The sequence below is a fragment of the Colias eurytheme genome, chromosome 29 (assembly GCF_061535395.1).
Source record: "Colias eurytheme isolate Ceu_HAF_F1 chromosome 29, ilColEury1 Martin Lab GWU primary, whole genome shotgun sequence".
Classification (NCBI taxonomy): domain Eukaryota; kingdom Metazoa; phylum Arthropoda; class Insecta; order Lepidoptera; family Pieridae; genus Colias; species Colias eurytheme.
Genome location: NC_143008.1, coordinates 5,035,602 through 5,060,243, shown reverse-complemented (window position 1 = coordinate 5,060,243; position 24,642 = coordinate 5,035,602). Strand labels below are relative to the sequence as shown.

Below are 24,642 nucleotides of genomic sequence, written 5' to 3'. Positions count from 1 at the left end.
CGCCTCGACGAACTCGTTTATAATAAGTTATTTTTAAATGTGGTCTCTCTTAAATGTACAATATTTAGGACCTTTGAACTAATTTTTATTAATTAGTATGTGAATAATTATTAAAATTTTGTATTAACCAATATGATTTCCAATATTTCGCAATAACATAGACATCAAAAACTATGTATATATTCAAATCACAATTTTGTTAAAAAAAAAAACTTAAAAAAAGCGGGTACTTCAATCTAAAACTACCCCCCGTTCACTCGATAAATACAACCGCCTACTTTGTTCGAACACTCGTATAATACAACGCACGCACGCTACTCGAGGACAAGGCATTTTTATTTATTTATTAATGGGGTAATTGTGAGTAAAAAGAAAGAAAAAATGTATCGACTTTTTATTTTGTAAATACATTTGCCATTTACTAAAACAGTAATATTGTTTTGACAGAACACTGTTATCATTAAGGCGCTGAAAAATTAACTTTTTTCAGATCAATTATCAATATACACAATTTTCATAAAAACGGTCAAGCCGTTTCAGAGGTTTTCGGTTACTACAATCCAACTATCTTCAATTTATGGTAAACTACATAATTATTCCTTTTAGGGCCGATTTTTCAATCCTTGGTTAAAATGTAACCATCTAATAAAGTATTACACGAACATATTAAAATGTCACCTGTAAACTGTCAAATATGACAATTAGAATACATTTTTGAAATGGTAGTTTAATACGTTATTCAACGAATAAATTTTAACCAACCTTCTCATATTTGTAGTGTCATCAAAACATAAAAAAAAATTTGGTTCATTTTATTAAATCTTTGCATAATTCCAATTATCCAATTCAAGTAACTTTAAAACAGAAACTACCCCGCAATACATGTACATACAACAACGCGACACTTTACTCTTAAAAAATACACAAACAAATAAATAACAGTCACCGAATGAGATTGACATTTTCGCAACCGGTAACACTATTGTCATGTCAATATGGAATCGCTCACCTGCTCGCTGGCAACTCTGACATTGCATTAAGCACTTTCCTTGTAACACTAACGATTAACATAAATTACTTCCTCGCAACACAGTTACCGTCAAACAAAATCACAACACAATATATAACCACTGCTTAGATGTTGAAAAACATCGTGAGGAAACCGACATGTCAAGAATCAAACGTTCTACGACCTGTGACATCTGTCTGCACTTGGCCTTGTTTACAGCCTTGTTTATGGCCTACCATAGTAGGCCAGAGTCCGACCAGTTGGCAGGCCGTGTATGGCCTGTACCATAGTAGGCCCGTGTCTGACCAGTCATGATAATGGCCTGTACCATAGTAGGCCTGTGTCCCAGCAGGTGGCCAGCCTTGTATGGCCTGTACTATAGTAGACCCGAGTCCCAACAGTTGGCCAGCCTTGTATGGCCTGTACCATAGTAGGCCCGAGTCCCAGCAGTGGGATCATATATGGGCTGATAACAATCACAACACTATCACTGCAGACGCTGGCAACACTGTACCGCTGTATTGCCAGATATAATCACAATTCTTCGCACTGGTAACACTCGTAACCATCGTCGCGGCCGGACCACATTCGTATTATACACTAATGTCCAAAATCGCCTTTCTATTATCTGGAAAGGAAAATACCGAAATTAGTTTGTGTTCGAATGTGTGTATCGAAGTTATTATGCAAAATTTAAACTGGTACAAAAGTGAATTAAATTAGAAGTTGTTGAAACTTATTTTATTTGTCAAATAATAGAAAGCGTGCACATAATGTGAATTTTGTGCGTCCATGCATGAAAATATTTTCTTTTTTATAACTTCTGTATATTTAATTGATGACCCTCGAGCAATATTTCTACCAAAAAACAAAACTCTACGACTTTCATCTTTAGGTTTAACTATGTTAAAAATCTACATAACTCATCAAAAAATTTTTGAAAAATAAATAGTCCTTTCCTAAAATTACCAATTATCAAACTATTTTTAGGCCGATTTCATATTATTGTGGGTACAAAAGTGACAAAATAACATATATGTACCTAGTCATAAAACGCCCTGTCGTGCTCCGGCGAGGCCCACCGTGGCTGGGGCTGCGCCGCGGGCGCGGGCGAAGCCCCCGCGTAGTTCAGGAAGTCCCACACTAGTATCGTGTCGTCGTGGGACGAGGAGACAATTTGGAACTCGTCGAACTGCAATCGGAACACGCGGCCCGTGTGCTCCTGGAATCAACGTGGAACGCCTTAATTCATACAATGGGGTGCGTTGGTAATGAAATAGTACAAGTAATCCTACTAATATTATAAACTAGCTTCCCATGCGGCTTCGCCCGCTAACCTAATAAATCTATCTTAATATATATATAAATCTCGTGTCACAATATTTGTCCTCAATGGACTCCTAAACCACTTAACCGATTATAATAAAATTCGCACATCATGTGCAGTTCGATCCAACTTGAGAGATAGGATAGTTTAAACATGTAGATACCACGGGCGAAGCCGGGGCGGACCACTAGTTTTCGTATACAATAATTTTTGAACATAACAATTTCGGTTTAACTGTAGGAAAGTTAACACAAAGAAAATATTTTTTTTTTTCAAAAATATCAAATCAAAAATATTTATTCAGTAACAAATATATAATTTTATCAGTCATTGAGACATCCTTTTAAGCATTTACATATAAAGCCGTGTGGCACTCGGGGACTGCCGCGGTAAAGCTATTGCATGCTATGCCTTCAACCCACACCTTCGCGCCCGTCGGAGTGGGGAGCGTGAGGTTTTTCGTTACTAAATTTCTGGATTCGGTCCCCGCGCTCAAGACCCGCGATAGAAGCTATGCAATAGCTTAAAAAAAAGACGGGTTGCACTCCGGGAGTGCCGGCAGAAGTGAAAACGCGCGTAGTAGAGAGGGGATAGCTGTCTACTCTCCATCCGTCTTACGCTTTTTCGATCAGGTCACGTGTCCTGACGCGATTTTAAGATTTTATACCCATTACAGAAAAAGTGTTCAACGCCGCTAAAGAAGTTTTCACTTCAAAAAATATTCATAATTACTATTTAGGTACACTTATAATATACACTCACCACCAAAGTGCGCAGACACAGATCCTGATGCGGCGTGCGAACATCGAGCGCTGCTCGTAAATCCCACACTTTTATTTTGCCGTCGTACGCGCCGCTCACTATCCGCTTGTTATCGAACCTTTGAAGGGAAATGTTAATTAAATGAGATAAAAAAAAGAAAAAGAACTAAATGGCACACATGTCGGAAGTGAAACTTCTTTGGCAAGATTCAAAATCGTCGCCTCAATCGTGACGTAACGGTATTGCCATGACACGACCTTGAAATATTATAGTCAACGCGCCGAAAGAAGTTTCACTTCAAGATACATATATATAAATGAAACCCGTTTTCCTCGGTCACGGCATCACGCGTGAACGTGTGGACTGATTTCGATAATTCTTTTCTTTTTATATTCCTTGAAATACTATAATGTTTCTTATGGAGAGAAAACGTAAATAAGTACCACGGGCGAAGCCGTGCGGACCGCTAGTATTCAATAAAAATTAATACATGGTATTGGTCATTTACTTAGCAAATTGTGAGGAAATAAATGGTTGTTATTATACAATTTAGTGCGTTTTCTTGGGGCGTATTTTTAAATATGTTTGTGTGTTTGTCTGTATGTACACACTCACCGTATACACCGCACGAGCTCCTCGTGCCCCTCTAGCACGCGTATACACTGTCCGCACTCAATGTCCCACAATCGTATTGTGTTGTCCGAAGAACCGGACACTACAAGACGATCTCTGTATTGTAGACATGCTATACCACGCTTGTGACCGTTCAGTGTGCGCACGAATTCACAGGATGATGTGTTCCACACCTGAAACATAGTGGAATTGTTTGTTTGGAAAAAACAAAGATAATATTCAAAGCTATATAGAACGAAAACATTTTAATCTGGTTCAATTTAATTTGGAATGAATGAATGACTCATAATGCGGAATCATTCGTTTGTAATAAATTGATTCCAATGCGAAACTATTTCAGTGAACAAAAAATATTAAAATGAAGACTTTTTAATGGATTTTAAACGCGATTTATTCATTCTATTATTTTCCGGACGTTTCAACACTTTACAGTGAGCGTGGTCACGGGGAGACTGAGATGTTATACGTCTTGACGGACATTCAAAAGAGAAGAAAGATGGTCAGAGGACAGGAGTACCCTAGTGGGGTATGGTAACGAAAAGTAGCTAGCTACAAAACAGGAATCCAAAATCTGTTTCGTTACAGTAACTATTAATTGAGTAAAATATACACGCGAGGCCGGGTTAACCCGGCCTCGCGTGTATATTTTACTCATTTTTACGCATCGCGTGTTATTTCATTCAAACTAATATTTAAATATTAGTTTGAATGAAATAAGAATATACTGCGATTCTACACAGCTACCTAATTGATGTTGGTATTTGATAACAAACCGCAGCAAGTCAACGACTATTATCAAAGTGAGGGTAGTTGGGTCGAACGTTGTATAAACAACGTCTGAGCCCCTAGACACGACTCATACGAATGCGCCACGAGTCAAAGGAAAGCGGCATTTTAGAGCCCCCGCAGACCACAGACTTTTTATCGGCCGATAGTTTAGTCGGGTTGGCCTGCTAGTACGCACACCGAGCCAACTAAACAGTTCAGTCGGTTATGAGTGCGCAAACTATCCAACAGTCTGCCGACTATTTGCTAGTTTCTAACCAACTGTTGAAAAGAGTGGTCACACCGCACAATGAAAATTAATAAAACATTGTATAGAATTGTTATTATTGCTCTCATACACCGGAGGAGGAAAATTAAAAAGAGAGCCCGAGAGTATTGGGTGCATCCTATCTTTAGTGATAGATTAAAATGGAAAATTTTACACTATGCATTCCAAATTTCTCCATTACCCGAAAAAATTTTCGCCTTTTATCGAATGAGCATAACTAGCTTCAACCAACTTGTCAAATACAGAGTACCTTCTCTTTTAAGTCTTTCTTATAAAGTGGAGGGCGTTTTTCGACTTCCTCGATCAAAGTTACGATCGAAAATTCCGAAATAAGCGACTGAGAATTGAGCGACGCCATTTTACAAAACATGCGCGGCCGACCATTCGCTGTCAAAGCTCGGAGCGAACTGAACTATTGGCCTAGTCGGCCGACTAAAAAATCGTCGTGTTTGCGCGTGTGGTAGGGAGCCAATACTGATTATACAGTCGGCCGATAGTTTGCCGACAGTATAGTTTGAATTGAATCGGGAAGCCCATCAAACTTGTTTATCGGCCGATACCTAATCGTCATAGTGTGCGCATTTGCTTATATCTGCGTACTGATTAAGAGCCCGACCAAACTATCTGCCGATAAAAAGTCTGTGGTCTGCGGGGGCTCTTATAGTATTCCACAGCTAAGTATGTTTTGACAGGAAATAGTGACAACTATCCATCCACTAAAATATTAAATCAAAAGTTACGTCTAACAATACATTAATTAAAATCAACAAACAATAAAACCCCTCTACTCCTACCTTAATAGTCCTATCCCCACTAGCGCTGACAATATACTTCTCGTCAAAGTCCACAACGTTGACCGCAGCCCGGTGTCCCACGAGCACTCGTCTGAGCATTATTTCTGTTGTGGACGTCATGTCCCATACGGCTATCGATCTGTCCTGTAAACGGGATATTAAATAAATAAATAATAAATAAAAAATATGTTGTGTGGTTTTATGAAAGCACGGTAAAAGTGAAACTGTTCGAACGGTTCCGAACACTGCTTTGTGTAGCGCATGTCGCGTGACGGTCGGCTGCCGAGTAGGTATACCTACTCGGCAGCCGCGATACACGCGACATGCGCTACACAGACCAAACAGTTTGAGACGATGTAATAAAAGTTTCACTTTAATATTATAGGACATTATTACACAAATCGAACTAGTCACACAGTAAGCTCAATTAAGGCTTGTGTTGAGCATTATCTCCGTTGTGGACGTCATGTCCCATACCGCTATCGATCTGTCCTGTAAACGGGATATTATAGTTTTTGTTAAGTATATGAAATAATACCGCCTCCTTGGTACAGTGGTTGACGCGTAGCACCAAGGGGTCCTCCTGGGTTCGATTCCCGGTAGAGACGAAGAAAAAAAAAGACGTGTGGCACTCGGGGACTGCCGCGGTAAAGCTATTGCATGCTATACCTTCAAGCCACACCTCCGTGCCCGTCGGAGTGGGAAGCGTGAGGTTTTTTCGTTACGGAATTTCTGGATTCGGTCCCCGCACTCAAGGCCCGCGATAGAAGCTATGCAATAGCTTAAAATGTCTTGGTGTGGTAGTACACAGAAGGCTGATCACCTACTTGTCCTTAAAGAAAATCGATCAGTGAAACAGATGTATAATGCATCTGCCCATTACCCCACTAGGGGATATGGGACTTCACTTTATTACACGCAGCTTCGTCCGACAAGGATGGCAGAGTTTAGCGAGAAGGATGGCAAGGTAGTGTTTTGCTTTGACCAATTTTTTTGCGTGTTTGTCCATCTATAGACTGGCCGGTTGGCTTGGTTGGTAGTGGCCCTGCCTTCCAAGCCAGAGGTCATGGGTTCGATTCCCACCCGAGGCAAATATTTGTGTGATGACCATAGATGTTTGCTCTGTGTCTGGGTATTGAATATCTATATAAGTATTTTTTTCAATTTTATATGTATGTTTATCAGCCATCTGGTTTCCATAACACAAGCGAAAGCTTAGTATGGGATCAGATCATGCCGTGTGTGAAAATTGTCCTGAAATATTTATTTATTTATTTATTTATTATCCACTCACCTTGCTGCACGTGACCATCATGCCGTTGCAGAACCTCAAGTGCAGAACAGCCTCGCAGTGATGTATCAATGTATTGAGCATTGCGCCTGTTGTAACGTCCCAAACTCGGACCGTGCTGTCTGAAGAGCCGGATATTATGGCTCTTTCATCGTATTGTAAGCACAGGACTGAACCGGTGTGACCTTGGAGCTCCTGGAATATTGTTTTTAGTACATTAGAACATTTATACTTGCAATATTTGACGACGCGGTTGGCGCAGTGGTAAAGTAACTCCCTACTGAGCCGACGGTCTTGGGTTCGATCCCCGGTCAGGGCAAATATTTGTGTGATGAACTCAATTATTTGTTCTTGGGTCTGGGTGTTATCTATATATGTATTTATAAAATATTATATTTATCGTCGCCTAGTACCCACAACACAAGCCTAATTGAGCTTACTGTGGGACTAGGTCGATTTGTGTAATAATGTCCTATAATATTTATTTATTTATTTATTTATTTAATATTTTGCAACTCCATCATGGGCCGTGTTAAGTCCTCTTATTTCCAGACAGTTTACGCCGTAAATTGATCTGACTGGCAAATTCATATTACGATCGCCATAATATGGCGCATAATATCGCCATCCATAATAAGGCGCCAGCTAATTTTACAATCTGTGAGCTGCACCTCTGCACATATGGTCAATATCATTAAGTCTCTAGACAGACGCTCCTATTGATCTAAGCGTGATGATATATAGCCTTTTTCGATAGATGGACTATCTAACACCAAAAAAATTTTTCAAATCGGACCAGTAGTTCCTGAGATTAGCGCGTTAAAACAAACAAACTCTTCATCTTTATAATCCCTACTTCCTTACTAATATTATAAATGCGAAAGTAACTCTGTCTGTCTGTCTGTCTGTTACGCTTTCCCGCTTAAACTCTCAACTGATTTTGATGAAATTTGGCACAGACAATCTTTAGACCCTGAGAAAGAACATAGGCTACCCTTTATTGCGAAATATGTACCACGGGCGAAGCCGGGGCGGACCGCTAGTATTAAGTATAGATATGAACTCACTTTAACACACTGCAGCGTCTTTCTGTCCCAGATCTTGATTGTATTATCTCTTAAACCGGACACAATTTTATTGTCGTCATATTGCAAACAGTATACGCCTTTTGAATTTTCCGATCTGCAGTTTATCCTCTGGAAAATGTTAAATTTTTAAATTAATATTTTTATATGGATATTTAATAAAAATAGATAGTATTTTCAGTCAATTTTACTAATTTGTAACAACCGACAAAGTTTTATATAACGAGCACACGTGTCAGAAGTGAAACTTCTTTAGCAAGATTCAAAGATACCAAAATCGTCGCCTATTCCATGACGTGACGGTATTTCTATTGCGCGACTTTGAAATGTACAACAACACGCCTAGAGAAGTTTCACTTCAAAAAACATTACAATTCCTTTTTAAACTTGGTTGAACCTTTATTTGAAAAGAAAAAAGACGGGTTGCACTCCGGGAGTGCCGGCAGAAGTGAAAACTTGATTATTAATGTTGAGCATGTTTGATATTTTGGAATGATATCCGTCTTACGCTTTTTCGATCAGGTCACGTGTCCTGACGCGAGTTTAAGATTTTATAACCATAACAGAAAAAGTGCTCAACGCCGCTAATGAAGTTTTCACTTCAAAAAAAACATTATAATTATTTTTAAAGTCGGTCGACTCACCTGTAAGTTATGCCTGCCCATTCTCCAGTTATCCTCTATAGACTGTATGTCTTGTATTATTTTGGGGTATAGCTGTCTGTAGAACGAGTGTGAGGGGTGCTGGCAGCCAGGCTTCGGTTTGAACAAGTACATTATCCTGAAAAATTGAGGTAATTATATTAGAATTACTGAAAATCCATACTAATATTATAAATGCGAAAGTAACTCTGTCTGTCTGTCTGTTACTCAATCATGCCTTAACTACTGAACCAATTTGCATGAAATTTGGTATAGAGATATTTTGATACCCGAGAAAGGACATAGGATAGGTTTTATCCGGGAAATCCCACGGGAACGGGAACTATGCGGGTTTTTCTTTGACTGCGCGGGCGATGCCGCAGGTGGAAAGCTAGTAAATAATACGCAAATAAATATTTCTGGACAATTTTCACACACGGCACGATCTGATCCTATACTAAGCTTTCGCTTGTGTTATATCTGCTGTGGAGGAAGGAAGGTGGAATTCGTCCATCGAAAAAGGCAGGATCCTTGACCAGTCTACTTGACTGGCCGTTTAGGTCCCAATGAATGATGGAAAGTTGTATCTATGCTCTGTACCGAAAACATTTCGCTTGCGCGATTCAGAGCGAGGTGTCGCTGCATCCGCCAACTGGGCCAGCATGGTAAATTATGACCTAAATATATATGCCCATATCTCCAGTAGGTACTTATTTGGTCCGATGATGATGACCAGTACAGCACACACCTGACCACAGAATACATAATAGTAGCTAAACGCTACAGAACGGATACTCCGCCTCCCGCCAAAATTAAACACTTACCTCACCCCGCACGATCACGCTATAAATGGTCCGCATTTTTCTACAAGGACGAAATGCAACGAAGATTGACAACATTAATCAAATTGACTTAAAGTAATTTTATTATTTTGGATTTGTGATTATCGTTTTTCGTAGAAAATGGTTAGATATTGTGCTGTTTACGGATGTATTTCATCAGAAAAACGCGAATTTTTTTTTGCGCTAGTCACAAATGTGCAAACCATAAAGCGTTAACACATTTGCAGTCTCTACAGTGTGACTGTCAAAACGGTAATTTTGTATGGAGTGTCCGGGGTGTGCCCTGACCTTCCGCAGACCAGCTCCCCCACAGCACACCCTCGGGGCTGGTTCACACTCACCAGCCACGCCGCTCAGCCAGGCCCCGCCACAGGGAGTCCGTCCTGACCTTCCGCTCCACCAGCTTCTTCCACAGCATACCCTCGGAGATGACCCGCTGCCACTCCCTGCAGACCAGCTCGGCGGCGCACAGCGAGCTCGCGTCCAGGTACGACAGGATGTTCTCCGCTACGTGGTCTAGCCCTTTTTCTGGAATGAACAGAATTTTTTTCGTTTGAAAAAAAAAAACTGATATGTGAAATCGAGTGAGCATATAATGGGGAAGCTGAGGAGTGTTCAAGTTTCCATCTGCAAAATTTGTTTCTAACAGTTTGAAGCAACAATATGTGGACATACATCTTTATTTTTTTTATTTATTGTACATTCAATATCGGTTTTAAGTTTTTTTTATGTCTGTAATAGTTATGGAATAATCTCCTGTCTTCTGTCATCGATCTTAACTATTATACAAGGTAAATTTGTAAAGAGAAAATAAAAAAGGTCAATTCGGACAAATCCAAACAACTCACTTGGCAGCATGCTGATAAAATCCCTCTGCAGCATTGGCTTGAGGTATGCGTTGATGTGGCCATGCTGGTAGTGGCACATGCGCGCGAGCAGCTGTTCCACAAACTCCACCTGTAAGGTGTTTATTAATATTTTGTATAGAACAGAATGGGTCAAGAAAACATCATAAGGAAACTGGCATGTCGAAGAATCAAAAGTTCGACATCATGTGACATCCGCCAACCCGCACCTGGCCAGCGTGGTGAATTCCGGCCTGTGCCCTCATAGGAGGGCTGATGATAGAAAATAATAATGAAAATATTAGGATACTATGTTTAGTATGGGGAGTTGTGTCGCTACGTGCGCGCACTTTCATACTAGCCCATGGGTGGAGAGATAAAATAGTTGCGGAGACTAAGTTGCTCGTGCGCGCTCGCTCTAACACTATAAAAAACATGTAAAACGAAATATCTTAGTTAAAATCTTACCCCACATGTTTTTTTTCTATTCTATTGCATCTCCTTTTGTTTACTAAATTACCCATACTATCTATTTTCAAGAAAAATGATATTTTTAACTTTCTTATCACTCAAATTCACGAAATATTTCTATGTAATAATTTAAAAAAACGTCACATATTCAAATACCCTCAATTTTTTAAACTTTCTTAACCCCAAATCTCCCAAAAACCTTCCCTCCCATAAAATAACCAACAATAACCCACCTGATCTGTTTCGTTCCATTTCGTAAAGTAGTTCAAGCATGTGTTCCTCTCCGCTACGTACGCGGCACCGCTGGGCGCCGGCTTCACGCCCGTGTCGAGAGACGTGAGCGATGTCACCTGCTGCTAATGGTGATAATAATAATTAATAAGCTGACAATATATTTGATTAAGGGCCTATTTTTCAATGCTTGGATAAAACTTATCCGTTCAATAAAGTATTATAGGTAAACCAGAATCTGATGGCAAATTGGGAAATCAAAATTTTGAGTGTGCAACCCTAGGGAAAATGGACTGAACGATCTTGATACTGCTTATTTTTTATTTTGTCCTCAACATCATTAGTCACATTACATAAGTGAACAATACTGTACTTAATAATGAGATATCCACTTAATATTATGTAGGTACATACTTACATGTATAATATACATTACTTTTATCTAATTAGTTTTATCTATGTAATACATATTACATATTATTTACACATACCTATATTTGTATATTCATTATCATTATGCCATGTAAAAATATGGATGTAATGATAATGCAGATCAAAACTAGATTGCTAATAATTTTTTATAAAATAAAAATAAAATAAAACTATGTTTATTTTCGTAAGTATTAAAGATACACACATTATAAAATTGACTTGGACAGCTTGGACTTGACGAATAGCCGTATTGGAAACTCCTGTAATAAGTTTTCATAAAATTATATTGTAATCAACAAACAATATTTATACCTAGTTACCTACTTATAATATTTTTTATTTTAAGTATCAAAACGGGTAAGTCCAATTTACCAATAAAATATTCAAAATTGAAAATTGTGATGTGTTTGACCCTTCTTCATCGAATGTTTTTCTATACACATTATAAACAACACCTCTTGCTTGTGATCGCAGCGGCTTTTTCGACATTTTGGAAGATTTTTTAGACAAAATCCTAAAAATTATTCATCAATTGCAAAGAAGACAAATACTTTGACAACCAATTTGATAGTTGTCAAATAAAATTGCCATATGAAAATCTTTTATTTCGTAAATATAAATATGCCATCAGATTCTGGTAGACCTATACACGATAATATTAAAATGTCACGTAAACTGTCAAATACGGGCAATTAGAATACGCTTTTAAAATGGTACTTCTATACATTATTCGACGAATAAGTTTTATCCAAGCATTGAAAAATCGGCCCTAAATAAAATTTAAGTACCCACTTTCTAAAAATAAAATGTTCTATGTTTGATATTTTTGTGAATATTCGGAAATTTTAGCAATTTGTGAGTTTAGCTTTTCCTAAGTCAAGCGTTCCTATCTTGCGTGAAAACAGTTAAGAGCTGAAACATCCCCAGCTCAAATTTAGCAATTTGCGAGTGGAGCTGCCGAATCCAAGTGCTCATTAAAACCTAACTTTACGCAGTACTCCCATAAATTAAAATATTGTATTGAATTGAAGACTTATAACTAACTAAAACTAATCACACATGACTCTGCATGATTTGAACTTGGATAAAAATAATTAACAAAAATCTGAGCATGTTTAGAGTAACTTTAAAATATTTTTAAAACTGAAGTATAGAAGAGTCTGGTTCTTTCTGTAAAAACAGTGGCAATATGCGACATTTAATTAAAAACTATAAAGTGAGCATACCAACTACATAAAGCAGTTCATATAAAAAACATTTAGCAATCACAATCAATTTAATTCAAATCACAACACGAATGACTGACGACAATACCTTAACCTTTATATATACATTTCTATGGTTTCTTAATCAGTTTCTAAGCTTATCCGTGTTATAGCAGATCTATGCGTTAAATGGCTTTTGATTCATATCATTATTTTTATATACATATTATATAAATGACTAGCTGTGCCCTGCAGTTTTACCCTCAGTGCTCTGCTACTGTTAGTCTTAGCGTGATGATATTATATACCCTAAAGCCTTCCTCAATAAATGAGCTATCTAACACCGAAAGAATTTTTCAAATCGGACCAGTAGTTCCCGAGATTAGCATGTTCAAACAAACTCTTCAGCTTTATAATATTAGTATAAATTACCAATTTTTATACATAATAATAAATGAAAAGGAAGACATTTCGTTTTTCGACGTTTTTTCGCAATAAAAGGTAACCTATGTTCTTTCTCAGGGTCTAAAGATTGTCGGTGCCAAATGTCATCAAAATCGGTTGAGAGGTTTAAGCAGGAAAGCGTAACAGACAGACAAACAGAGTTACTTTCGCATTTATATTAGTAGGGACTAATCCTCTATTGTCCTTAGATAATACAAAAAAGTTGAATGGAATAAATACATAACTATACCTATGTGAAATATGATTATTTTTTGTGCAACATAAAGTGTTATATTTTCATAGTAAATGTATTACAATTATTTACATAATATAATAATTATGTATTTTTCATGAACATAATTACTGAATTAACCCATTGACCACCGTAAGCCCCGATCGGGGCGCGACACAATAGATTTTCTATTGTGTCTGTGATTCCGAGGACTGATGGATTAAGGGTCATGTAATCTTCTATAATATAAAAATGAATCATAAAATGTATTGGTAATCCCATAACTTGAGAAAGGCTGAACCGATTTTGTTTATTCTTTTTTTATAATATTCCTTGAAGTATGAGGATGGTTCTTATGGAGAGAAAACGTAGACATGTACCACGGGCGAAGCCGGGGCGGACCGCTAGTAATTCAATAATATATAGATGAAAACAGTTTGAAATATAGAATTGTAATATATCAGTGTGTTTCCATACAGTGAATGTTGAGAACAGATTTCATACAAAAAACAGAATAATAACATACATTTAAATTTCATTAGTTATAACAGGGTATTCGTAACCTTTTCATGAATTATATATGATTTTAAAACTTGTATCATTTCTTTCCTGAAAAACTAGGTATTATACTATACAACAAGTTTAGTATGATACATGATGCATAACTTGAATTCTAATTCACGTAATAGAATATTTTTTTAGAGAACAAACCTACAAAGTATACTATTTTTGTGTTTTGAGAAAATTGGGTTAAATTCTTAAACTCGAAAACTGCATTGCAGACATCATTTTTGTCATGAGTTGTAACATTTTATGTCACGCTTATTTTATTTCCAATCAAATAAATATTTTTGTTGCATATGGCGACATGCTTCCCGATTTCCTTGAAATTATTTCTTGTAAATTTACAAAGGCAACTGGGTGTAGAGAGGCAAAGATGGCGGAACAGTATTCCATGACATTACATCTATGTCCCATTTCCATGTTTTGAGACGTACCTTAGGCGTCGTCGTGTCTTCTATCATCCAATCAGTCTCCATTTTTGTAATTTCACTAAATTCATAAATATTCGTCCTTAAAACTTCACAAAAACTAAATACAATCGCTAAATAATCATCATTCGCGTGACGTCAAACACTCACTATTATTTTCTTTACTAAATAAAAATTTTGCTCTAGAGACGTGTCCTTCAGTCAAAATCGAATAGTCGTACAAGATATTAGATGATTAGAAATTGTAAGGATTGGACAATCCTTATTCATTTTTTATAGTATTCCTTGTTTGTATCAGCGTCGTTGGTATCAGCATAAATAAGGGCTAAATTCTCTGTTCTGGTTTTTTTTATTCTGTTATATATTTTGTAAGAAATATGATTTTTATACACAATAAGAGAAATCTTAAATAACGTTTCCATTACTCTCACCACCGGACGTGGTTTTTTGAGGTATACTTTATTAACGGTATTTTGTTTAAATTTTTAGATGTATTTTAAACTTTTATCCGTATTTTACTGAGGTATTTTAAGAAATATAACATCAGTAAAATAATAATACATAAAAGTAAAAATATAAGTGTTATGGTTTTTCATTTTAATTTCGTACTTAGAGCATCAAATATTTTAGGTATCAATTGTATGGGCGTATTCAGAAAGAAAGCTTGAAACTTATAAGCGCTTATCGGCGCTTGTCATGTTCATATATTTTCCTGCGCGGGTTACCAGCACTGACAGGAAAATATATGAACATGACAAGCGCCGATAAGCGCTTATAAGTTTCAAGCTTTCTTTCTGAATACGCCCTATGAAAGCAATACAGAAAAAAGTGTTTTGCAGTCTAGAAACTGTTGTAATATATTCAAATAAAGTATCCGAATTGCAACAATGAACATGTTCAGCTCTATGTTCATTATGGTACTGTTACAGATTTACGCATTTTATTTTATATTGATAAAACGTTATCACATTTATTTACCTTTTTTCCATTCATGTTTTAACCGAATAATTTTAAATGAAATCTTTTTAAAATTTGCTTAAGAGCTTAAATTGTTAATGAAATACTTGTTCATAAAATATTGCCTATTTGCAATGATTCTAAAGCGGAATGTAACAATCAAATTTCGCTTGTTGACAGTTGACACAGTTGTCAAACACTATTTGACATATACGTGAAAACTAAAATCAGGCAAAATGCAAAATGTTTGTGAATTGCGGTATTTCAATAAAATAGACATGATTCATGTTTACTTCTAAATATTTATATAAATGACGCTTATTTGTACAATAATGAATATAATTCTAACTGGAAATCTCAAAAACATGAATGTTGAAGTAATTTTAAATACCTTTCTATTTTCTATTTTTTTGATATAAAAAAGGTCTAAGAACAAAGGTGCGTATTGTTTATTGTTCATTAGTTACACAACGTTGTTCTCACACCTTAATAAGTAAAAAGGAGCATTAACTTACTATATATTAGCATAAACGAACACTCGATATCTAGGATAATATACAGTTATGTTTAACACTTTGATTTAAGCTTTAGTGTTCCTATACACACGATGATAAAAGCTGGTAAATTAGAAAGTATATCCAACTCAATTTAATTTCATTGTGTTATAGATTCACAAGATTTGATGTAGGTAAGACCTTTTTAAAGTGAAACTTTTATTACATCGTCTCAAACTTTTTGGTCTGTGTAGCGCATGTCGCGTGTATCGCGGCTGCCGCGTAGGTATACCTACTCGGCAGCCGACCGACACGCGACATGCGCTACACAAAGCAGTGTTCGGAACCGTTCGAACAGTTTCACTTTTACCGTGGTTTCATAAAACCACACAACATTTTTTTTCCTCAGTATGAAACTATGAATATTTGTATCTTGTTTTGAACTTTTAAGTTATTACTTAAGTGGATGTAGGACCTATGTTAATTTATTGATATGTTTGGACCTATATAACTTATTAATTTATGTTGGTACATTGTGGTCCTTTATTATTCATTAGTTGTGCTACGTGGTTTCACCCGTATTGCTCCGCTCCTGTTGGTCTTAGGGTGATGATATATAGCCTATAGCCTTCCTCGATAAATGGGCTATCTAACACCGAAAGAATTTTAGAAATTGGACCAATATTTCCTGAGATTAGCACGTTCAAACAAACTCTTCGGCTTTATAATATTACTAGCCGCTCCGCACGGTTTCACCCCCGTGGCTCCTCTCCTGTTGGTCTTTGGGTGATGAGATATAGCCTATAGCCTTCCACGATAAATGGGCTATCTAACACTGAAAGAATTTTACAAATCGGACCAGTATTTCCTGAGATTAGCACGTTCAAACAAACAAACTCTTCGGCCTTATAATATTATTAGTATAGATTAATAATTAATAATTATTTTCTTTCAGATTACATAATGTTTTCACAAGAAAGCAACATGGAGAATAGGCACGCGCCGCCAGGAGTTAATTCTCGATCCCTGACTGCTGCTCAGTCTGCTGCTGAGTTGGAGGTATTTTTAAAATAATGTATTTAGAAATAGTTGTTTTTAGATAGAGTTCGGATCATTCACTATATAGTATAAAACAAAGTCGCTTTCTCTGTCCATTTGTATGCTTAAATCTTTAAAACTTCTCAACGGATTTTGATGTGGTTTTTTTAATAGATAGAGTGATTCATGAAGAAGGTTTTAGTATATAATTTATTAGGTTTATGAAAAAGGGGGTGATGCTTGGAAAGCTAGTATTGAAATATGATTTATTTAATGACAATGCATTAGCTACAATTATCCGTAAATATTCCGTGGCGCAAAAAGTAAGGTTTCCTAAAATTTATGTATGTTATTCAAACTCAAACTCAAACATTTATTCATTTAATTCGACTTCTTCTAAAACACTTTTGAATCGTAATTTTAATAGTTTTACAATTTATATACGCATTGCTCTACTCCTGACTGTCTCAGCGTGGAGATATAGAGCCTATAATAGCCTACCTCAATGAATGGGCTATCTAACACCGAAAAAAAATTTCAAGTCGGACTAGTAGTTCCTGAGATTAGCGCGTTCCAACAAACAAACAAACAAACTCTTCTTCTTTATAGTATTAGTATAGATACTACAGATTATTAAAATCTCATATTACAGGTATTAAAAGAAATAGAGCACGTATATTTCTCTCCTCCGTCCGAGTTTGATGCAGCGCGATACGCGCTAGAGCACGCACCGTCACCGTTGAATTGTGATGAGATTGAACAAATGTTCACCAAGCTTAAACGACAGCAACAGGTGATGATGAATCAAATCAAATCAAATCAAATCAGTTTATTTGCATGCATATGGTCATACAAAGGTGTTAATATACAATATTTATACACATATACTGCCATTGTAAATGGCGTGCAAAAATTTTTTTAAAGTACAAATTAAATTATCAATGATATATCTTTACACATTAATACATTCAATCAACAAAAAAAAGACAATAAATTACAAAATACAGTAGCACCTCGTTAAGTCGAACCTCGATAAGTCAAAAACCTCCAAATCTCGAAAAAATGTCTTGTTCCCTTCCCTTCAAACCCGAAAACCTCTATTACTTGAAATTTTGTCCCTCTGTTAGTCGAAATAATCACCGAGTCCCTCCAAGCCATTTTGGTACATATTTTCACTCTATAACTCGAAAAATCAAATTTGACCTCTGTATCTCGAACATAGCAACGTTTTATTTTACAACCAGTACACTATTGTTTCTTAGAAAACATTTTAGGAGTATGCGATAATTAATTTATGACTCACGAAACACGTGTTTGCGTTAAGTATCTGATGACGAAATTATCGATTCAGTAGCTCAGAAAACCGATACTAATGATTAAGATGACATAGAAGACGTGAATAGTACATGCGCTCCATGGGTTTCCATCAAAGAGGCAAGAACCGTATTGAATACCTTACGAAATTTTATAAAGCAAACCTGTATCTTTGAAAAAGAAGAATTTTCTGCTCTTTATAGATTATAAAATGCTAGAGAACAACCAAATTATCTAAAGCAAAAAAAAATACTGACTTTTTTAATGCCATATTTTTTATTTTAAAATGATTTGAAATAATGTTGATTTATAATAAATAAAAACATGTTTGTGACCTCTGCAAGTTGAATTTTAATTTATTTTACCTCTGTAACTCAAAATTGATAGAATAAACCTCAAACTCTTTATGTCGAATCAAAATCCGCCTAAGTCGAAATCCTCCATAAGTTAAAAACTCTATAACTCGAATTTTTTGGCGTCTCCCTTGATATTCGACTTATAGAGGTGCTACTGTACATATAAAATTACAATTAAATTATATTAAAACTCATACATTAATGTCATTATCATTCAAGTATTCCTTAACACTATAATAATTTTTAGCTTGTAGCAGTCTATATACTTTATTTTTTTAAATATTCGATGTCAATTCCCTAATTTTGAAGAAGAAAAAGAAAGAAAGAGAAGTTTCACTCCTGACGCGTGTGCTCGGCACACGCTCTTTTTTATTTACACAAAATAAATAAAATATAATGCTATATAAAACTTAATTTTCTTTTATGTCAGAGCAAGCAAAGGGGCAGGTGGGCCACCTGATGTAAAGTGGTCACCACCGCCCATAAACACTTGTAACACTAGAAGTGTTGCAGGTGCTTTGCCGGCCTTTTATGGACAATTAATATAATGCTCTTTTCTTGAAGGCCCCAATGTCGTAATTGTTCGGGAACAACGAAAACTTAATTTACAATGTAATGTCAGTGTTATATGAATAAAATTTTAATATCACAATTTCAGGTTGTTTCCGGAAAAGCGTTGCACCTCATATCCCAACAACGGGACAATTGTGACCGAGAATTCGAAGAAATACAAAACATCAAACAGCAATTGGCACAAACAGTAGAAACGTGCAAGAAAGCGCGGGAAAATCTACGAATCGCTTCCAACCATCTTACTGTGTCCACCTTCGTCATACTAGCTAATGTTAGAAAGAGACAGATAATAAAATCGGTGCTCAAATCTCTAGAATTATTACGAAGCTTGAGAAGTGTGGAAAAAGATGTCGCTGACCTTTTAGTCAAGAAGGAATATTATGAAGCGATAGAACTGATATTGAAAAGCAAAAAAGCGGCCGCGAATCACAAAGAATATACGTGTATTGCGGACTTAGCTTCTAGACTACAAGATACACTAGATATGACTGAGGAGAAATTAGATTCAGTCCTATCCAGTATTTGTTATAACTTCGATGAAGATGTGTTTAAAAAATTAAAAAAGGCATATGACCTTTTGGGCAAAACTCAAGCGGCTATGGAACAACTGCACATGCATTACTCGTCAGCGGTCAACGAATCGGCCATAGAAGCGATCAAACCGTTTCTAAACGATACGTCAGAAATGAAGTTTCAAGATATGTGCCAAGCGGTTTTTACCAACAAAGCTCATATATGTCTTTTAAATTTGTGCGAAAAGTTATTTCAAGTGATGCGTAGTTATTATCTCCTAGTAAATTGGTATGCAAAACACGAAGAAGCGACGCCCAGTTCGTCAAATGTCTTCGATATAGAGAAAAATGTTAGTCGGGAGTACATAAAGCAGAAGTTAAAAGCTGGTCTGATAAGGATATGGCATGACGTTCAAAATAAAGTGTCCACGTTTCTTAAGAGTTCAGGATTGGAGGAATACCCGTTTGAGAAATTCATACAAATGCTTGGAATATTACGGAAATTGACACAAGTCGCTGAAGTGTTTTGTGGTGACACATCTGACCTGTTACAAGATTTTATAAAGACGCAAAGCGTTTCGTATATAAAGAACTACCATAAAGGAAGGATGGAAGAACTAAAGTTGTTTTTAGAGAACGAAGGTTGGGAACAATGTCCCGTAAAGTCCACCTTTACGCTGCTAAATTTGCAAGAATTCAAACAGTTTAAGCGCTATTTTAAGGCAAAATCGGACGTGGTTATGAAAAGTTCGCAATCCGATGCGACGTCTTCCGTTCATTCTCAAGACGACAGCGTGTATATATCGAAGTATTTTACGCAGAAAACGTCAAGAACACCGTTTGAAATATTCCGAAATGATAACATAACAAATGATGATATATTCGGTCTGGAACCAGAATCAGACCCAAGTGATGAATCAGATGAAGAGCCAGATGAGTTAAGAAGAGATTTCGTAGATGATGCCGATAGAAATTACGTCACAAATCAAATGAGTCCGTCAAAGATCAAAGATAGCATAATAGTCACAAATACAACGCTATCTGTACTAAGAAATTGCGGGCAGTACTTACAAATAAGCAGATATTTACCCCAAATATCTCTAGAAGTTATAATGCTAATGAACCAACTATTTGATTATTATTTCTACGCAGTGCATTTGTTTTTCACGTCTGATCTAGAAGTATCTTCATCAACGCTATATACGTCCAAATTAAACGCAGCCTTAAAGCGAATATCAAACAGTATCTATGGAGACGATAAAACATACGACAGTCCTAATATACCACAGCATTTGGACATGAACAGTGAAGCAAATTTGCATGGTTTAAGCGAAAGAATAGTCGGGGTTGAAAGCGTGATATTCTTGTCAAAGCAATTTGAGATTTTACAACCGTACTTAGAGTCGATAGTCGCGCAGCACCAAAAGATGATCTTAGAACATTTTAGAGATAATACCCTAGCGGTTGTAACAGATTTACGAATGCCTGTATACATGTGTTCTGCGTCTAAAGCCTTAGATGCAAGATCAGCTTTGATAGCCATGTCTCAAGTGAGGTGGGATGTGAAAAACGTCGCAGTGGAACATAGTCCTTATGTAGATATGATAACCCGGAAAATTCAAGTGTTTGCATTAAGGTTGGAGAATATATCGTCGAAGATAACTCTCAATTTTGAGGTTATAAACTCGGTTTGGGCAATGGTGTCGAAGTTTATAGTTCACTTGTTAGTGGAAGGGTTTTCTAACGCGACGAAATGTTCGAACGGTGGTCGGGGGCTTATGCAGTTGGATTATAGGCAGTTATTCGTGAAATTGGAGAAGATATCTGGTTTAAAGCCAGTGCCATTTCAGGAATATGTCGATAGATATGTTAAAGCGTATTATTTGCCTCGGAATGAACTAGAATCTTTCGTCAGGGAACATGTGGAGTACTCTAATAAGCATTTACTTGCTTTGATAGGATGTGCCTGTGAAAATAAAAAAGATAAACAAGCTCTTATAGCAATAGTTGAAAGCCGGGAATCAGCTGCGTAATAGAGAGTATTTAAAAACTAGGTGTAGCAAGTTGTTCAGAATATGATTGAAGTGGAACTTTAGGCGCGTTGAGAGTAAAATTTCAAGGTCGCGTCATGGCAATACCGTCACGTCATGGAGTAAGGCGACGATTTTGATATCTTTGAATCTTCCTAAAGAAGCTTCATTTCTCACGTATGGTCGGCACATACACTTTTTTTGTTTTTATCTATTTATCTTCCAAAAATTTCGTCACAGAAATACCTTTTTTAAGTTTGACGATCTCTTTCGGCGGTTTTAAGAATTGAGAATTGATTGGAATAAGGTTTAAGAAAGTGTATGTCACACACAAAATATTAAAGCAGCTTTTAAGCATGGTTTGAGACGTTCTTAACATAAAATAATCAATTCAGAAACTGGCCGATAGACATCGTCAAACTTAAAAAGGTGTGAAGAAATATTTTTGGGAGAAAAATAGTCTGGAAATATCTGTTTGTGTCATAAAATTCAGTCTGAGTTTCATTCTAATTTCTAACTATAAAATATTAAGCGCATTGCTCCTCAATTCTTATTCAAGATATGACACGCATGGACAATTTGCTGTATTTAGTTCTATATTATTTTTAGGTTGTTTGGAAACTTGTCACAAATACCTAATCATTATTTTATTCCATTTAAGTATTATAATAGGCCATCCACACGTCTGCCGAACAACGTGACAAACAACGAACACATAGGGACGGCGCTATACAGAGAAGCGAGAAGGAAATAAGTACATCTCTTTTCTTCGTATAGTGCTGTCCCTATGTGTTCGTTGTTTGTCACGTTGTTCGGCAGACGTGTGGATGGCCTATTAAATTTTCCTGTATCAAATGTTTTGTCACATTCTGCCTTATGTAAAACAAGCTAAGTGTGAAAGAGATAAAAGACTAGCGCGAGCATGGATATTACGAATTATTTTTAAGTGAAACTTCTTTAGGCGCGTTGAGAGTAAAATTTCAAGGTATCTTTGAATCTTGCCAAAGAAGTTTCACTTCTGACACATGTGCTTGGACACACGTTCTTTTTTATTAATAAAGCAGTGATTTTAAAGGATTCAAATATAATTTTACTAATAAACTAAGGCCATATTTATCAGTGTTTTGTAAAGACAAGTAAAAAGGTGTACATATGTTACCAACGTAACATTCGATCCTATCGGCACACTAACACACGATTAGACGTCAAAGTGAAATGGCATGATTCAGTTATCGTGAGTGAAAAAGAGACAACTGAAGTAAATTGTGGCCACATTTCATCCACATTACAACGTACACTTTTAACTTGTCTACACCTTTTGAAGTATAATATCATTGGCTGCAAATATATAATTTGGCCATAATATTTACCAGTTTAAGGATGTTTTTCACCATTCCTTCATTAAGCGTTTGAAGCGATACTATTGGTTCTTTACAAACACATCCCTCGCTACGCAACCTCGCACAGCTCTGGTGGAAAATCTCCCTTATAATGGTCATTTTAAGATCTGAATTTATATATGTCTAACTTAGATTTAAAAATTGCAATGTAAATGTATGTCGCTTGGTTGGAATGGTTAAAGCAGAGCTGAAGCGTATTTTACAATTAAAATAAAACTAATAAAAAAAAGACTAGAAAAAATATGTGTTACTTATGAAGATCTAAATTATTTTTGACTTCAAAAAGTGGGGGGTTCTAAATTCCACTGTATATTTTTTTGTAGTTGCTTTGGCTACCTCATAACTTTCGGGTGAACGTATTTTGACATTTCTTTTTTTTTATTGGAAAGCTGGTGCCTCTAATGTGGTCCCATTTAATTCGAAGGCGGTTTAGGTTTTTATTTCAAAACTAGCGGTCCGCCCCGGCTTCGCCCGTGGTACATATTTACGTTTTCTCTACATAAAAACCATCCTCGTACTTCAAGGAATATAATAAAAAAAGAATTATCGAAATCGGTTAAGCCGTTCTCGAGTTATGCGCTTACCAACACATTTTGCGATTCATTTTTATATATAAGAAAGATAATATTGAACAGTATATTAATAATTGTAAAATACGCTATCAGGAGCCGTATAACGACCTCTTATTGTCCAGATAGTTTACGCCGTCAATTGAACTGACTGGCAAATTCATATTATGAGCCATGGTTAATTATGTTATTATATGAATTTGCCAGTCAGTTCAATTCACGGCGTAAACTGTCTGGAAATAAGAGGTCATAGTACGGCCACAGGTCTTAAAAAAAATGTGTGCGTGTACACACGTAAGAAGTGAAACTTCTTTATGACCTTATTTTTCAAAAAATAATTTACTATATGCAACTTTACAGAAATACGTCGAATCACGCGTGGTAGGGATAAGAAAACGGAAAAATGTCACGCGTAACGAAAAAATGTTACACTAAATTTTTTTCCAACCCCGATAAAGAAGTTTCACTTCAAAAATCATGCAAGCTTTGTTGTACTTGTTGGAAAAGGCAAATATTATAATCTGTATTTTGGTTATTGTATAGTCTGTATGGTATCACTGTAAACGGCAATTGTCTTTGCCTTCCTCTCTGTCTCTGTGGTTCGTGGTGCGCACACGGCACAATGTAGTTTGTAATAAAGTAAAAATAATAAAGATAATTTATAAAGATCCACAAATTGTGTTTAATATTGATGTTTTGCATTAAAACAAAACATGTATTATGTGTCGAATAAAACACACAGCGTTGGTGAAGAAAGCTGTCTATGAATCCTATATATCTCTATGAAAAAGGGTCACCTTACCTAATATCGGTGGATCTTTCACCTCACTAGCAAGAGCGCGTCCCTAGTATGTCATCTGTCATCGCCAATTTGACATCACCTTTGAAGCGCTGTCATCTGCCTCTGCCGGCATAGCATCTTCATCAGCAAGCAGTAAACTGCAACGCTGTGTGTTTTATTCGACACATAATACATGTTTTGTTTTAATGCAAAACATCAATATTATGTGTCTTTCTAAAACACACAGCGTTGGTGAAGATGTGTTTGATATCTGCTGGTGAAGAAAGACATAAAAACGCTATGTTGAAAATAAATTATCTTGTTAATA

General features: G+C 36.3%; 2 protein-coding genes across 4 annotated transcripts; one reads left to right on the top strand and one right to left on the bottom strand.

Annotated features, from left to right (window-relative positions):
* Nucleotides 1–71: 71 nt before the first annotated feature.
* Nucleotides 72–14,467, bottom strand: slmb (beta-transducin repeat containing E3 ubiquitin protein ligase slmb). Of its 3 annotated transcripts, none has more exons than XM_090117841.1 (12): nt 14,297–14,467; nt 10,988–11,110; nt 10,287–10,395; nt 9,780–9,966; nt 8,600–8,735; nt 7,938–8,066; nt 6,874–7,065; nt 5,580–5,723; nt 3,714–3,904; nt 3,099–3,216; nt 2,052–2,228; nt 72–1,637 (listed from the first exon to the last, which is right to left on the bottom strand). In XM_090117841.1, exons 1-11 carry the CDS (start codon nt 14,336–14,338, stop codon nt 2,052–2,054), a joined length of 1,548 nt encoding a protein of 515 aa, XP_089973967.1. In that variant the 5' UTR covers nt 14,339–14,467; the 3' UTR covers nt 72–1,637. The 3 variants fall into 3 exon arrangements, with proteins under 3 accessions (XP_089973967.1, XP_089973965.1, XP_089973966.1); XM_090117839.1 differs by having other exon boundaries at nt 2,052–2,231; nt 14,297–14,466; XM_090117840.1 differs by having other exon boundaries at nt 2,052–2,231; nt 10,988–11,107; nt 14,297–14,466.
* A 1,000-nt stretch (nt 14,468–15,467) lies between these two features.
* On the top strand, nt 15,468–23,406 carry Vps50 (vacuolar protein sorting 50). The gene is made up of 4 exons (XM_090117838.1): nt 15,468–15,685; nt 16,697–16,800; nt 17,432–17,572; nt 19,108–23,406. The coding sequence occupies exons 2-4, from the start codon at nt 16,705–16,707 to the stop codon at nt 21,565–21,567; spliced, it is 2,697 nt and encodes an 898-aa protein (XP_089973964.1). The 5' UTR covers nt 15,468–15,685; nt 16,697–16,704; the 3' UTR covers nt 21,568–23,406.
* Nucleotides 23,407–24,642: the final 1,236 nt, after the last annotated feature.

Excerpts from the sequence above, each read along its gene's own strand:
- slmb (XM_090117839.1), bottom strand. The coding sequence starts at position 14,338 with ATGGAGACTGATTGGATGATAGAAGACACGACGACGCCTAAG. Across the intron at positions 9,967-10,286 it reads TTTTATCAGCATGCTGCCAA|AAAAAGGGCTAGACCACGTA; the intron begins GTGAGTTGTTTG and ends TGTTCATTCCAG. Across the intron at positions 2,232-3,098 it reads TGTGTCTGCGCACTTTGGTG|GAGCACACGGGCCGCGTGTT; the intron begins GTGAGTGTATAT and ends CGTTGATTCCAG.
- Vps50 (XM_090117838.1), top strand. The coding sequence starts at position 16,705 with ATGTTTTCACAAGAAAGCAACATGGAGAATAGGCACGCGCCGCCAGGA. Across the intron at positions 16,801-17,431 it reads AGTCTGCTGCTGAGTTGGAG|GTATTAAAAGAAATAGAGCA; the intron begins GTATTTTTAAAA and ends CTCATATTACAG. Across the intron at positions 17,573-19,107 it reads AGCTTAAACGACAGCAACAG|GTTGTTTCCGGAAAAGCGTT; the intron begins GTGATGATGAAT and ends TCACAATTTCAG.